The following is a 16,666-nucleotide window of genomic DNA, read 5'->3' as shown; positions in this document are numbered from 1 at the left end:
GTGGCATAAAATTACAATTTGAATTGTTACATAAACAATTATTTTTACATTTTCAGTTATATATATTGCAGAAGTGTAAAATTCCTTTTAAAAAAAGTCAGAAATCTTTTTAACTCCCATGAAAGTTGTTGTATAAGTCACACTGCAGTAGAGTAATTAACTTTTGTGTAATTTTAAAATGTTCTGCGAGATCAATCTTTAAACCTTTTAAGTCTCTATTGGTATGGTGTAGGGATGTGACGGTGAGGATTTTCCCACCGGTTAATTGACTTATGTTACCTCCGGATGCTGCCATTCATCAGGCAAAGTTTACAGATTGCCTCATTAATGTGTAGAGGTTCCCTATTAGCATTAGTTTTAAATCCAAAACATTGCCAAATAGGCACTTTTACATTTAGCTTTGAAACCAAATCTTCCGCCATAGTCTTGTCAGTCAGCTCATCTCATCACATGATAAATGAGATCTGTAACCGTTGTGCTGCTGAACACCGTGTAACACCGACTATTGCAGCAAGCCTAGTATGGTGATATTTAGTTGAGTTCATGGCGAAATAACTACTTGAACAAAAGTAAGGAAGAATCACCCCTCTCCCCAAGAGAATAATATGAATTCTGTTCTTAAGTCAGTTGCACTCAAGTTTCACGCTCGCGTTTATGCAGCAGGGAACTGTTTTTTTTAAAGGTGCTGAGAGACATGAGGTCAATTCTGCTTTCGAGCTCGCTGAGTGAGAAAATATCACCAGACGCCATTTCAGCCTATCAGAGGAATAAGAGGGGGCCGGCAGCTGCATTTCCCCTCAGTGTTTTTGTATAAGGCTCACAGGAATGAGAAATGCTTCTGATTATCTCTGCAGATTATTTTATCTAGACACATTTCAAAATGAAGCTTACCGCACCGATGTTTTTTTACTGCTATTGTTTGCTCGTGTTTGCACATTTTTAAGGAATTCATAAGGGGGAAACAATGTCAGGAACAGTGAATAAGGTGAATCAATCCAAGCGTAGTTTAACTTTAACACATTTTGAATCCAGGTTCCACCAAAGCGATTCCTCCAGGATTTACTGTCAACCGAGACTGTATGTTTTGGTTGTTGTGGTTGGTTTGTAAATGGGGCATCTATAATCATTGACCGAGCAAGCGTGATTTGTGTTATGTTTACAAAGTTTTATAGGACGTGGTCAAGGTTTCATGGAGTTCACTTTAAAAGACTTAGAATAACTGTGTGATAGGTTAGTAGACAGGGCTGTTGTCATGTGAATTTTAGCGGTGATCATTTACTCACCCTCACGTCATTCAAATCCAAACCTGTTTGACTTTCTTCTGTGGAACACACACACACACAAAAAAAGATATTTTGAAAAATGTCCATGCAATAAAAGTCAGTGGGGTCCAAAACACTGATTGGACCCCATTTATTTGTATTGTTTGGACATTTTCTGTGAACATTGTCCAAAATATTTTCTTCTTTCTTCTGCAGATGTAACCAGTCAGGTTTGGAATGATACGAGTATGGATGTGATTCTTAGATAATAAAAAAATTAAGCAAACTTTGCATTGTAAGACTCTCGAATTGAATCATTATAACTAGCAGCTCACCAAAAAGGCCTCTACAGGGTTGACTTGGTTAATGATGGCCTTTACGTAGTTGACTCGGTTAATGCTATAGTGAGCTATTATTTGAGCAAACTATCACTTTGTAATACTTTAATGACAGTACTTTGGTGATGTGTTTTTATAAAAGGAAATGGGGGAAAACACCCCCATGTCATTATCAGCATTGTTGCTATCAAGCAGTTCTGGCTTCTAACTTTCTTCTGAGTTTTCAAGCCAACAATGACTGATGCAACTCATTGGTTAGATCATTAAACCCCTTACTGCGACTATCTGTTTGACCTTAAAGGAGTTTGAGTTAAAGGAATAGTTCAATCAAAAATCTAATTAATTTAGTCACCCACATACTGTTTCAATCCCATATGAATGTCTTTCTTCTGTGGAACACAAAAGGAGATATTTAGTGGAATGCTCAAGCTGCTCTTTTCCATAAAGCAGTGGCAAGTTGCTGTTTCATTCTAAAAAGAACAAAAGAATACCATAGAAGTACATAAAACGTAGTCCATATAAATGGTGTGTTATATTAATAGTAGTTGTATCATTTTTTAACTCGTTTACTACTTGTTTTGTAAAGAAAAATGCAGCTTGGACAGAAAGAAGAAAATTATACAGGTTTAGAGTGACATTAGGCAGAGTAAATGATTTTTATTTTGTTTTAGATGAGCTGTTTCTTCAAAAATCGTTATTCGTAATGATTGCTTTATTCGAAACCACGCAATGGTGACCAGAGCAGATTATTAAATGTGTACAGTTTATAATTCCACCTCCTTTCCCAGTTTAATTGAGTGTTCGCCCACAATACATGCATTTGGTTCTATCAACACTTCAAGTTACATTAGCATTCTCTGAAACCAAATGACCATGTGTTAATTATTGCAGTCCAGAGCTGGTTTCTATTCACCATCATTCAGTCAATAACCTCAGAGGACATCAGGATAGAAATAGACATATGCCTCTCTGGGAAAAGGGCACTAAAGGTCAAAATCTTGATGCTTTTTCCATCATGTTAAAGATAGCCATCAGTGATCACATCCATTAGCATTTTGTCCTCTTTCATGTCAGATTATAAATCATCACATTTTAGGTAATCCAAACTCCGCTTTAACAGTTGAGCTGGTATTTGCTGTATTATTCTGTCAGCACTTTAACGTGAAAAATTCAGATTAATCTAATGCAGCAAAAGACTGTTCTTTTTCTCTAGGAAAATCTGGAATTTGGTGTCAGTACTGAGTGTGCAAGCGCATGTCCAGGCCATATTTCATCCCAAAACCAAAAGAAAGAAATGGGATTTTATTTTATTTTACTATTAACATTGTTTAAGGGCATCATTTCATTACTTTAATTGATCACAATTAGGCACAATTCTCATTACTGTAATATGACTCTTTTACATTAATATTACTTTTTTCATATGTTATTTAAATGTTAGTATTTATAAAACATGCAAGTATTATTTGTACCTTTTATTTATGCTGTTATACATTTTTAAATATGCAGCGTGTGTTACACAACAACTGAGTTTTGGGGACCTGAAAACACAAACTTTTGAAAACTGGTTTCAAAGTGCAATTTTTTGAAAACGATACCATTATCTTCTCCGTGTAAACAACAAAATCCCGAATTTGTGAAAATGGTGACATCATGCGCATGCATATTACATGCTCAGTCTATAGGCACGAAGTGTTTCTTTACAAAGTGGCATTGCCACCTACTGGCCTGGCATGAATATTACAGCGTTTTAGTTGTTTTCACGAATTCATGTGAACAGTAATCATTTTGACAATGTTGTCATCTGTACGCGAAAAGCGCAAATGAACAACTTTTCTGTATTTAGTACATTGTTGGCGTGTAAATGTACCCTAAAACACTTTAGTTTAGATTGCAATTATGTTTAGCACTGTCCTTGATTGCAATTAGTGCTGATTGGAATGTAAACGGGAAGGATAAGAAACAGGGTTTAATTTCGGAAACCTCAAAAAACTGCAGAAATTAGGCTATGTGGGGTGGTAGGAGAGGGAGGGAGATATTTTACTGAAGTCTTTGAATTCTCTTTCATTTGCTTTGACCTAAATAAGACACATTAAAGTCTGTGTTAAATAGAGTGTGTGATGTGATAGGGTTATGATGGAAAGACACAACCTGCTCAAAATAGTGCTGAGGTACAGGCATGGCACCATTAGCTGAGCTCTAATGCAGCACACGCCAATGAATAAATAAAACTCAGACTAAAGCTCGACCTCACTAGTGGACACAATCGTCCTAGTTTCATAAGAGCCTGCATTCAATACTGTAGAGCTTGTGTTGTTTGGTTTTTCTCAATATCTCAAAAGAATAGTCACCCAAAAATGCCATTTATTTACTCTCCCTCATATCAATCCAAAACTGTTTCCCTAAACTTCATTATGTGGATCACAAAAAGAGAAATGTTGAGGAATGTACTGGTCCATGCTTACAATGAATCGGGACTGGAGCTTTCAAGCTTCAAAAAAGACATCATAAAAGTAGTGAATATGAGTATATTTCTAGTCTTCTGAAGCTGTGTGATAAGTTTGTGTGAGAAAAGACAGAAATTTAAGTCGTTATTCACTGAAAATCTTATAGTAGTTGTGAAGTCTCATTCTTTTGAGTCAGTTCTGTTCAATGAATCGTTTGAGCTGGTTTACAGAACAGGCCTGAATGATTCATTCAGTATTTAGACTTTAACAAACTCGAATATCAAATCGGAGGGGTTAACAAAAAAAAAGAAAAGAATTATACTGGTTTGAAACAACATGAAGGCGAGTAATTAATGACAGGCTCTGACAATAAGACAGTTTTTTTGGGGGATATTCCTTTAATAATTTTAAAACCTGGCTTTGTTTCCAGGCCTCTTAAGGGATAGTTCACCCAGAAATGACAATTCTGTCATCATTTACTCACCGTCAAGTTGTTTCAAACCTGTATGAATTTCTTTCTTCTGCTGAACACAAAAGAAGATATTTTGAAGAATATGTTGATGAACCCCATTGACTTCCATAGTATGAAAAAAAAAAAAAAAAAATACTATTGAAGCCAATGGGCCTCATCAACTGTTTGGTTACAAACATTCTTCAAAATATCTTGTTTTGTGTTTAGCAGATTTGAAAGATCCATACAGGTTTGGAACAACTTGAGTGTGGGTAAATGATGACAAAACTATCCCTTTAAGAATATACTTCTGTGGTATTCAGGGGTTACCCTGGCCTTCAAGAACAACATTTGCTCAGTTCCTTTAAGCGGCTGTGTCCCTGAATAGCACCTAATCAAGCCTCTCAAGGACCGTAATTGCTGCTTCTCAGACAAGAAAGTCAGAATGAGCACTGTCAGCCCCCAGGATGAAGGTACAAGCTAGTTCTGAGTGACCTTGTTATTGGTCATGGCAGCCCATGAGGCAGAACACATCATTAATGGAGCCGAGAGTGCAGGGGCCATGCTGTCAGTCTATTTAAAGAGACTCAGTGGGAAGCCAATGTTTTTAGACTTTTCCCATGTGAGGGCCCAAAAATACCACCCTGATCTCCATTTAGCACACTTGAGAACCTTTAGGTTCAAACTTTAGTCAGACTTAACAATGCTAATATGAAGGTATCGCCTTCAGGTGTATGTCTTAAGCCGGTTTAACCAGTTTAAAATCATGATGGGTTAGGATTTGTTTAAAAATGAAGGCAGCAGCTATTTGCATTAATAGCAACAAATAGTTTTTTTTGTGTTTTTTTTTTTTTTACACTAAATGCAAATAGCAGTATTTTCTTTGCATTAAGTGTAAATAGTTGTTAGATGCTATTTATACAGATACCCCACCCCTACACCAACCCTAACCCATACCTGTTAAACACTATTCCCACTATTAAATACCCATTAGGCACTCTATTTCCACTTTTCGAATATTTCAGAATTTTTATTTAAAGTAAACTCCTCTCCAAGCTGATATGCAATGGGAAAAGGGAAAAGAATGAGTTCGGAAAAAGACTGATTGGAACTCAGGTCAGTCGAGTCAACAGCTGACGTCACCAGCCGTACTCTCCACACTATTGATCCAGTTATCAGCGGGTTTTTTGTCATTTTGTCTGGCTCAGACAGTGGTGGGGGGCGGGGTTAATGTAAATAGCCTCTGCCAACAAGGCAGCCTATTTGCATTGGGTGTAAATAGACATTACGTTTTCTTAACTTGTAAGAAACCCAACACCTTGCCCTGGCTGTTAGGAATAGTTTACGCTCATGCTAACCAAACAAAAAGGCAATATTATTTTTGACCAAATTGAAGTCAATGGTAATTTGAGGGACAGGATATTCAATTACCGAAAAAAATCTGGAATTAATTGGATTTTGAAAATTGGATGTTACATTAGTTAGTAAATTGATGCTTTTTTTGATCTATCAAGTTATTGTGTTACAACTGTCCTAAATCATAATGAAGAAAAAAGGCTCATTAAAAGAATGAAATTCTTGAAAATAAAATGCCCTATTATTATTTATTAGAAAAAGAGATAATATATAGCTGAAAAGCTGAAAAAAGCAGGAAAGAAAATCATCAGTTTTGTCTTCAATGAATCTCCATTTCAGTTGTATGCAATTTTGTTTGAGGTTCATTCCTTATTTGAGATCTTATACTTAGACTTTTATCCCTGCTTCTGAAGAAATGTGGTGCTTGCCAGTGACTACTTTTCTGTCATGAGTTTTGGTTTATGTCTTCACCCACTGCTTCCTGAAATGACCTTGACGGGTATTATGGATGAATGCTGAGTTTACTTTTTGAGAATCTCCTGTGGATATGCCTATGTTAAACTTATGAGCTATCCTAAAGACTGTATCCTGTTTGCCCAGTTCAGTGCATTCAGTACTTTCTTACTCTTAATACTTGCGTATATTTAAGTCTACTTTTCTAAATCTAGTAAAATTGAAAATAAATATTTATAGTGTATTTTATTTAGTTAAATTGTGTTTTATATATGTTTATATTAGGGTATCTGTACTTTTAGTCAAGTGCTTGATTTGTGTACTTCATCCACCACTGGATATCATAGAGAGCTGTAGACCCACATAACTGTGTGTCAAGGTCAAAAAGTCTCTCAAAATATCAGATATTTTTCATGACACGTCAAGTTAGTTGAGGTTGTAAAATTTAATTTGGTGTGACTCCCTAAAAGCATAATAATTCATGAAATTGGGAAAGAAAAATAGGTAGAAAAAGTCATCTGAAAAGGAAAGTCATTTAAGAGGTAGAATGTGCATGTGATTTATTATGTGCATCGATTAATCATGCACAATAAGACCAGGAACGTGTATTGAGGAAATGAATTTGATCAGTTTGATTACTGTTGACTTTGTCAATCCATTCACCATTTAACTAAATCCGTTTGTACATATCAAAGTCTCCATTCTTTGTTTCATTCAGTCCTATGTGTTTCTTTCCGCTTCAGTGGAAGCTTCGGTTTGTGAAAATGAGGTCACCACACGATATATGTCAGAGACCTTGTGTCGTGAGATATGTCATGCTCTGTCTGCTGCTGTGGTGCCAACAGTAGTAAATAGGTCATTTGGCCAGGCCTTAAATCCAGTGCTAGGCGTTGGATTAAAAGCCCAGTAAGGGTGGAGATTATCTGAACCCAGCAGGCGTGAAGTCCGTCTGTACACTGGGCGGTCCAGTGATCCACAGACAGACGTTCACTCAGTTGTCAAACAGGATCATGTCACAAAGCTAATGGATATTGGATGGGTGAAAGCATGGGGTTAAAATTTGCTTAACCCCTAACACCCTGAAGGGAAAAAAACAAGTTATCATCAAGTACATGGTCTCAAATTACGAAGAAAATAGGTTTTGATTATGTGTGAAGGTAACAACACTTCTGAGGAAACTCCAGAAAAGGTGATGCAATTTATTAATTTATTTTGTTAATATTCATGCTTGACATGACTATTAGAAAGTGTATGTGACAGGTCATAAAACCAAGTTTGGGCTTGTTCACAATCAGTTGCCAACTGCATCTGGACCAAATTTTGCGTTGATATCTCAAAGAAATCAAAAGTAACCAACCCATCACTGTAACCTTAACCAATGAAATTAGCTGCAGGGCGAAATTTCTGCTGAACTGGTTTGGCGGAAAAAATCACGCTTTCACATCATAAAAATTTGTGAGATCGACCAACTTAAGTAACTACCAATCGAGTCATAGAATGTAATTATCCGACCAATACTGATCTGTCGGAGTATCCATAAATCAGTTCCTTTATAATTGCATGTTTTAATTCATTGGTATAAACCAGCGATTAATTTGTGTCATCACTCAGAAATAGTTATTTTATGTTTTAGTAAAATACCAATGAAGGTAAACATGGCTGTTTATTAAAATACATTTTTATTGGTGCATATAAATAAATAAATATCTTATTAAGGGCCATATTTACCAACAGCTTGTTTCTAATGTTAAATGAAAACTTTGTAAATGTCTTTGTGTGTGGCACAAAGACCTGGATAGGGGATTTACTACGGTTTTCACAAGTCAATTTACTGGTATTTGCGGCATTATTTAACGCACCAAAAAAGCGTGTCTTAAACAAGACGATAATTTGCGCTGCTCCTTGGTCATTATGGAAATGGATCTGACTGCGTCTCTGTTCTTTAATTTGTCGTCGTAATTAAAGGGTTAGTTCACCCAAAAATGAAAATTCTGTCAGTAATTACTCACCCTCATGTTGTTCCAACCGCGTAAGACCTTCGTCATCTTCGGAACATAAATCAATAATGATTGATTAATAATCAATATCAAGCGACGAGAATACTTTTTGTGCGCAAAAACAAACAAAAATAACGACTTTATTCCACTATTCATTTCCTTCTCTCTGGGCCTCGCAGTGTTTATGCGCTGCGCGTCTGTGTTGCACGTCAACACGCATCACACACATGACCAGCGTCGGCCAATAGTGAGCCTACGTGGTGACGTGCAACACAGACGCGCGGCGCAAAAACACTACGTGAACCAACTAGAGGCCCAGAGAGAAGGAAATTAATAGTGGAATAAAGTCGTTATTTTTGTTTGTTTTTGCGCACAAAAAGTATTCTCGTCGCTTGATATACTTAATAGTGAGCCACTGTAGTCACTTGGACTATATTAACGATCTCTTTAATAACTTTTCTGGGCCAGCAAGTTTCGGTCACCTAGCAGCCTATGGAGAAGTGATCAGCTCTCAGATTTCATCAAAAATATCTTAATTTGTGTTCCGAAGATGAACGAAGGTCTTACGCGGTTGGAACAACATGAGGGTGAGTAATTACTGACAGAATTTTCATTTTTGGGTGAACTATCCCTTTAAGACGTCAGTAGCTTTCCACTCCCATCTGAGCTTTTTTGGAATTGCGCTCTCTCGCTAATTTGCTGTTTAGTAAATCTGGCCCTAAATATTTTATTTTCATTTAGTGAAACTGTGTTGAACACATGCTTTGATTATTTTTGCCTAGATTTTTCATCATACACTAATAATTGTGCGTTTTATTAGTCTTTACACACATAGGAGAACTTCTCACTAAAAAATTTCCGCCTGCTGGAATAAATGCGTACGCACATGAATTTGTTCTCAAGCTCTTTCTAATGTTAATGAATTTGGAGTATTATAAATGAGCAACTGCAAGCTCAAGGTTAGTCATTTGCATAAAACAAATTACTAAATGACCAAATTGACCAAATGACCAAACCATCTCTATATAAGGGCCTTTACGCACGACTTCTCATTAACGGCAAACATATGATGCTCTCTTTAGACGAGTTCTCAGCAAGATTATCATCCTCAAAACCAGTTCAAACACCTTTTTTACAGGCCAAGACAAAGATACTACATACACATATTTGCGATTTTATGCAAAGGAACATTGCAATAAGAACCTGAGCTAAAAAGTGTATTAGGCAAAAGTGTTCTCTAACTTCACTCTGGTACTTTTACACTGAGATCCATTGAGTTGTCATAGCTAGCTGTGTCAACCTCTCTCGGGATTTAGTCTCTTTGCTGGCTTTGTTCATAAGCGATTAAAGATGTCAGCTGCCAGGATAAAGGCTTGTTTTCTTCTGAAGTCTCAGTAGGGAGTGTTTTGAAGCTGCTGTGGCGTGCCAGACCTTAAATCAAGAGTTGCCGGGTCACAGGAGGACGGACGCTCGGTAGGCTGGGCCGACGGTGGCTTGGCTTCGCTCTTGTTGTTCTGTTCAGATTTTTACCATTCATTTACTCATCTCAGTTTAAAGATTACAAGAGGGGATCATAGTGCAGGCATGTAGGGTCAAAACCCTCATCAAATTATGATGACTGCCAGCTATGAATGGAAACATCTAAACAATGGCTGTTTGCACGAATCAGGCACGCACACACAATGAGCCTTTTTACAGTTTTTCTCTGTAAATATAGAGTGACTCCAAGAGTGTCACAAGAAATGAATGGCTCGCCTGTAAAACTTTAGGCTGCTTTTGTATGAATAATGGCAGTGTATTATTTTCCTGGCACTTTTATTGCAAACCACCACTAGATCTGCGCTTGTTCGCCTAAATCTAAAATTGAATGTGGCAGTTTGTTAAATTTAGAATTACAATCATTATTAGCCGTGCCCATTTCGGTGTAGGAATTGTCATATCAATAAATGAGCTTTTGAAACTCTTAATAAGTCCATGAAATGCCCCTTGGCCTCTCAGCCAGGTCTTTGTCTCACAAAGACATTTTCATTTAACATTACAAACATGTCCTTTTTGTAGGCAAGTTGGTTTAAACTTGTATACCATTTTCATGAAAAGTCTACATTGAATGGCTGAATGAAAAATGTAGTGTAACCATCAAATGAAAAGTCTTAAAGGCACAATATGTGAGATATTTGGATTCAAATATCCAAAACCCACTAGAATAGTGTTATGTATTTTGTTGACTTGTGTACTTACATTATCCTAGAAATAAGCAATTTTAACCAGGACATGGACGGTGTCATCGTGTCGCCTTGTCAGTGACGCCATACCTGCGTTACCCTCGATTTACGGTTTTATTTTGCAGAAACCATAGAAACACCAAAGACGCTTTAATATATTATATGTTTTATTAGACAAGGGAACAAATGTTTGGATGCATTAAAGACAGAAAACGTATCATTGTTATATAGCTCAACAAGTACCATCATGATTTTACTGGTTCCGCGAGTACCATGTTTTTACCATGCCTCAGAGAAAAACACTCTTTTGTCAAGTGGCTAACATAACATAATCAGATGCAGCTTTATTTTTAGTAACAGTAATGCAGCATTTTCTACGTCATACAATATGTTTTAAAATTAATTGCATGCAATTTAGCAACACAAGCCATCCAGTATTTATTAATATGATATTCTAATATCGATCTAGCTCAGTAACGTTATAATAATAATAATAATGCATTTTATTTAATGCCGCCTTTCATAACACCCATGGTCACCTCACAAGCAATATACAGGTCACTACATAAGACAAAACACACAACAAACAAGCCGCATATACAGATAAAGTGCAGTAAAGACTCAATAAAACATGTTATAAAAAAGCCTGTATAAAAAGATTTGTCTTAAGACGCGTTTTGAAAGTCAAAAAGCAATCGCTATTGCGAGCATCAAGGGGAAGAGAGTTCCATAGGTGGGGGGCAGCATAACTAAAAGATCTGGCACCCATGGTTGTTAGTCGAATCCGAGGTACCTCAAGAGAAATTGAAGATGAAGAGCACGTGAAGGAGTGTAAACATGGAGAAGTTGAGTAAGGTATTGGGGTGCAAGATTATGAAGTGCCTTTTAAGTAAGTAGCAAGATCTTGAATTCATCCCTATACTTTACTGGAAGCCAGTATGGTTAATATTACACAAGTGGAAGTATGCAATCCGCGTGATATTATTAATTTGAGTTTCAAAGGATAGTGTGCTATCCATGATGACACCCAAACTTTTAACCTGTGAGGAAGGACAGATTGCAGTATTGTCAATGTACAAAGAAAAACAATTAGATTTAGATACAACAGATCTAGTGCCAACAAGTAAAGCCTCAGTTTTGTTGCCATTTAGCTTCAAGAAGTTAGCTGAAAGCCAATCTTTCATTTCAGCTAAACAGCTGGACAAAGATGGTGGAGGAAAAGACCCATTGGGTTTGGCAGACAGGTAAAGTTGGGTGTCATCCACATAACAGTGAAAATTAATACCATATTTCCTCAAAATATAACCAAGAGGGAGCATATAAATAATGAAAAGAAGCGGGCCCAAAACAGAACCCTGGGGAACACCAGTGGTGACTGTAGATGTTCTTGATCTAAAACGTTTTAATTGAATATGCTGACTGTGTCCAGATAGATATGACCTAAACCAAGACAGAGCAGTGCCAGTAATCCCAATAGAAGCTAACCTGTCAAGAAGTATCTTATGTGAGACAGTATCAAAGGCAGCGCTCAAGTCAAGAAGCACAAGTATGGATAAAAGCCCAGAGTCAGCTGCCAACAGTAGATCATTGGTTATTCTGATAAGAGCAGTCTCAGTGCTATGGTGGGAACTAAAACCAGATTGGAATTGTTCATACAAGTTATTATTGGAAAGATGTTCATGAATTTGAATTGCAATACACTTTTCCACTACCTTAGAGATAAATGGTCAATTTGAAATTGGACGAAAATTATCAAAATGAAATGGATCACCCCCTGGTTTCTTAAGTATGGGAGTAATAATAGCAGATTTAAGAGATGGAGATACAGAGCCAGAAACAATTGAAGCGTGAACAATTTTTGTCATCAATGGCGACAGGGCTGGTAAACAAGCTTTCACTAAAGGAGGTAGTAGAGGGTCTAACTGACAAGTTGAAGATTTAGATTGATCTATCAGACCCACTATCTCTGAAGTAGTTGGTAGTATAAAGGTAGAGAAAACAGAGTGGGGAGGTGTATGAGTGATAGACTGACAGGAGTCATTGTGGAAAGTACCAGTAAGTAATTGCTGATGTACATTTTCAACCTTAGATGCAAAAAAAGTCAAAAAGCGATCACATAAGTCAGTGGAATACATATCAGATGGCAAAGAATCAGGTGGTTGCAGAATATTGTTTACCACCAAGAAAAGAGACCTGGAGTTCCCATTGCTAACTCCAATTATGTTGGAGTAGTAATCAGATTTAGCTTTGGACAGTGCATTTTTATCATTTTGAATATGTTCAGCATACATTTCTTTATGAACTGTAAGGCCAGACCTGACGTACAACCGCTCTAACCTACGGCCTTTAGTTTTAAGTTCACGCAGTTCAGGTGTAAGCCAAGAAGCTGAATGTACAAATGAAACAGTTCGAGTTTTCACAGGTGTGAATTCATCTAAAATCATGTTCAGTCCATCATTGTAATATGTAACCAGTTCATCAACAGTAGAGAAATCAGATTTACTGGAGAAGATGGCAAGTTCATCAGCAAGAGTAGGCACATCAATGTTCTTAATATTCCGAAATGTGATCGGACGACACGGGTTTACCTTAAAAACTGTCAGTTGTGCACAAAAGCACACCAGCAGGTGATCTGATATGGACAGATCAGAAACAGTACAATTATAAGGTGTTATACCAGAACAGCAAACAAGATCAAGAGTATGTCCCTTAGTATGAGTGGGCAGTGTGTTAAACTGTTGCATACCAAAGGAATCCAAACATGATAAAAATTCACTTGTAAATGTACTAGTATCTATATGAATGTTAAAATCACCCAGCATGATAACATTTGGAGACATGGAACATAGATAAGTCAAGGGTTCAGATAGTTCAGTTATAACATCATTTTCAACAGAGAAATGTAAATTATAAAACAGCGCTGCATTACCCCACATACGCTTGACCGGAAGAAGCGGAAGCGGTGTCTGCGGCGTAATAAAAGTTAGCCGCAATAACATCATTGACCCCTATACGACTTGGAGCCATTCTGAATGTTTTATGCGATTGTTTTGTCCTTTTTGACAGCCTTGGTCATCATTCATTTCTATTTTATTTTATTGTTTTGTTTTCCATGGAGGAAAGAAAGTCAAACGAATATGAAACGAGTAAACGATTTTCATTTTTGAGTAAACATTTAACATTGAAAAAAAAATTGCACACCTCACCTTTAAAGAGATCGCTTTTGTCATTTTCATGTATATAAAAGGGCTTTTCTACATTCTTTTTGCAAGTGTTCTATTTTTTTAGTCTATTCAGGATGTGTTTTCGTCTGCCGCTCATAGTCTTATAAACAGAGTAAAACTGAACAGCAGCCAGATGCACGGCCAATTGAATCCATCCCGTCCTGCCCTGAGCTGTGATTGGTTCATCTGGCTGCCTGGCCACATGCAGGGTGGGGTTCATTACCCTGCAGAGCACTGGTGAGAGAAAGAGAGGTAGAGCGGGGTTTGTAACTGTGCACCTTACAGACGGCAGCTCCCACACCCCCCCGTCAGACCCACACTGCAGCAGAAAGACTATTTTTAGCTCCTTTACATGAGAAGGAATGATGCTGGGAACTTGATTCAGATGCTCTGCAACTAAAAGCCCATGCTGTTTAGACTTGCTACTTTGATTAGTGTCATCTTATGTAACCTTAAACCTTTCATTTCGCAGCCCTAGATTTCAAACCTAATTATCTAAAGAATGCATGTGGGTAATGTAGTGATTTAGTGAATATTTAAAGGTAAGGTATGTAAGTTTCTAGGACTTATAGGGGCCTATTTTAATTATCTAAGCGCATGGTCTAAAGCACAGGGCGCAAGCGCACTAAGGGTGTGTCCGAATCCAAAAGGATTTTCCTATTCTCTTAATGAGTAATGGGTGTGTTTTGGGCGTAACGTGCAATAAACCAATCAGAGTCTCATCTCCCATTCCCTTTAAAAGCCAGTTGCGCTCGTGCCATGGAGGATTCGCTATTTACATGGTGGAATTAGCAAGCGGAAAGACTGAACGCTTCTCTAGCGAGGAAACGGATCTGCTCGTGCGCGAGGTTAAAGCGTAAGCAGACCATCTACGGGACAAGCCGGATTCCACCATATCTTTATGTACACAATAATAATCTTTTACGCTGTAATCCTTTTATTTGTAATATTTGGCATGTTTGTGTGCTGCTGTGCGTCCCTGTGTGTGTGTAATAAGCAGTGTACGCGTGTTGTGAACCCGCCTATAGGCAAATATTACTAATGTGGCCTTTAAATAACAAAAAAATACTGCGCCATTGGTTGTGGTTGATTTTGAAATCTGTATACACACATGGATGGCTGGATGGGGTTTGGTTTATGTAAGTATGATTCAGAAAGTTTTTTTTTTTTTTTTTTGAAGGACTGATTCAAACTCGTAACTTTGAGTTTGAGGGTTTTTTTTATGATTCTTTACATGAATAAACTTATAAGAGTAATTTGCTTAGACAACACATTAGAAAGTTGTGTTTTCTTGCCATTATTTTTTTGTAGATGGCACTCTCCTCACTAGAATCAGTTCAGTTTGCAAACTCACATTTACAGACTTCGTCTTAAAATATTTAGATTCTGTCTGCTGCTCTTCTCGTTTAGCATCCATTTTTGTGTTGCATAAGCTTTCTGGAACAGGTTCATCCGGACACATACATTTGCTCACACACTCCCACTTTGCTTTGCTGATTATCTCTTACCTCTGTTAAGGAAAAGGGCTGCATAACACCGCAGCATTAACATTAATTTGTGTGTGTATGTGTGTGATGATCCATTAGTATTTCGGTGCATTATGCTGCTACACACTATAATGATATTCCTCCTTTCTCCTGCAGGTGGACAGACTGGCTGACACAATGAAGGAGGAGAACTTGTTCCGCAGACGGTTCTCTCTCTGTCCCACAGCCACGTCACCTCCCCAGATCGACCCGCGTCTATTGACCCGCAACCTGTCCTATGCAGGAGACCATGAACTGTACCCAATCAGCCCAGGTATCCATTCTATTCTTAGATGTGTGGAAGCATTACATCCTTTGAGCACAAGAGACATGGAGGAGCTCACTGCTTCTAAGTAACTACAGTTATGGTAAACAGTTGCGTTAAAGAATTCAAGAGCAGTATGTTTTTTTTGTCACAAAACCTCATTCATAGTGCATTTAGCTTCCTTAAAGGAGCCGTATGTAAGATTGTGGCCAAAACTGGTACTGCAAACACTTTCAAATTACTGTAGAGCGGTGTATTAAAACGGAATGCTTAAACGGACAAATACACACAAATATATGTCAAAATGCCTGTCTTGGCAAGTTTTCACTTAAACATAGTCGGTTAATTGAAAACCGACTCAATGTAAAAGATTAATATGTATGTACATAAAGATATGGTGGAGTCCGGCTTGTCCCGTAGATGGTCTGCTTACGCTTTAAACTCGCGCACGAGCAGATCCGTGTCCTCGCTAGAGAAGCATTCAGTCTTTCCGCTTGCTAATTCCGCCATGTAAATAGCTAATCTGCCATGGCAAGAGCGCAACTGGCTTTTAAAGGGAATGGGAGATGAGACTCTGATTGGTTTATTGCACGTTACACCCAAAACACACCCAAGAGAATAGGACAACCCTTTTAGACCAAGCGCCGGGTGCGCTGACCATTTTTCCCTGTCGTTAAACTAGCAAAAGTGGATTCATACATGCCCCAAGTGTGCTTGCGCCCTGCGCTTTAGACCATGTGCTTAGTTCGTTAAAATAGTGCCCTTGATGTTGTTAACATCCTAATGTTATTTTATGATACTCATAAGCATTCACGACAGGTGAGTATAAATGAATGATGCTAGCATACTGAATTTAACCCAAGAAATAAGTTCTAAATAGTGTTTTAAAAAACAAGGCAATTGCATTCAACTCTTTATTATATATCCAGGCACTATACGTTATTCCTTGAATGTGCTCCATAGAAACTTCTTCAACCTCCTACTTGGAGAGAAAGATCTCAGAGGGACTAAAAACTGTTAAAATATGACAGATAGCATCTGGTTAGTAGCTGTTGCAGTGCTGCTCATGTTATCTAACTGCAATTAGAGTCTAACGATCTAACTATAACTGAGCTGACTATGTTT

The 16,666-nt window shown here is 37.6% G+C and overlaps 1 protein-coding gene across 1 annotated transcript in view; it reads left to right on the top strand.

Moving 5' to 3' along the window:
• Positions 1-16,666, top strand: part of osbpl5 (oxysterol binding protein-like 5) — a 57,576-nt gene that overhangs the window by 10,544 nt on the left and 30,366 nt on the right. Inside the window, exon 2 of the mRNA XM_084095509.1 lies at positions 15,394-15,550. Coding sequence (XP_083951635.1) covers positions 15,415-15,550 — 136 coding nt within the window. The 5' untranslated portion in view covers positions 15,394-15,414. The remainder of the gene's footprint in view (positions 1-15,393; positions 15,551-16,666) is intronic.

This window comes from Abramis brama (genome assembly GCF_963993115.1).
Source record: "Abramis brama genome assembly, chromosome: 20".
Lineage (NCBI taxonomy): Eukaryota > Metazoa > Chordata > Actinopteri > Cypriniformes > Leuciscidae > Abramis > Abramis brama.
The sequence above is the reverse complement of the archived record's forward strand: the minus strand, read 5'-3'. Positions and strand labels throughout refer to the sequence as shown.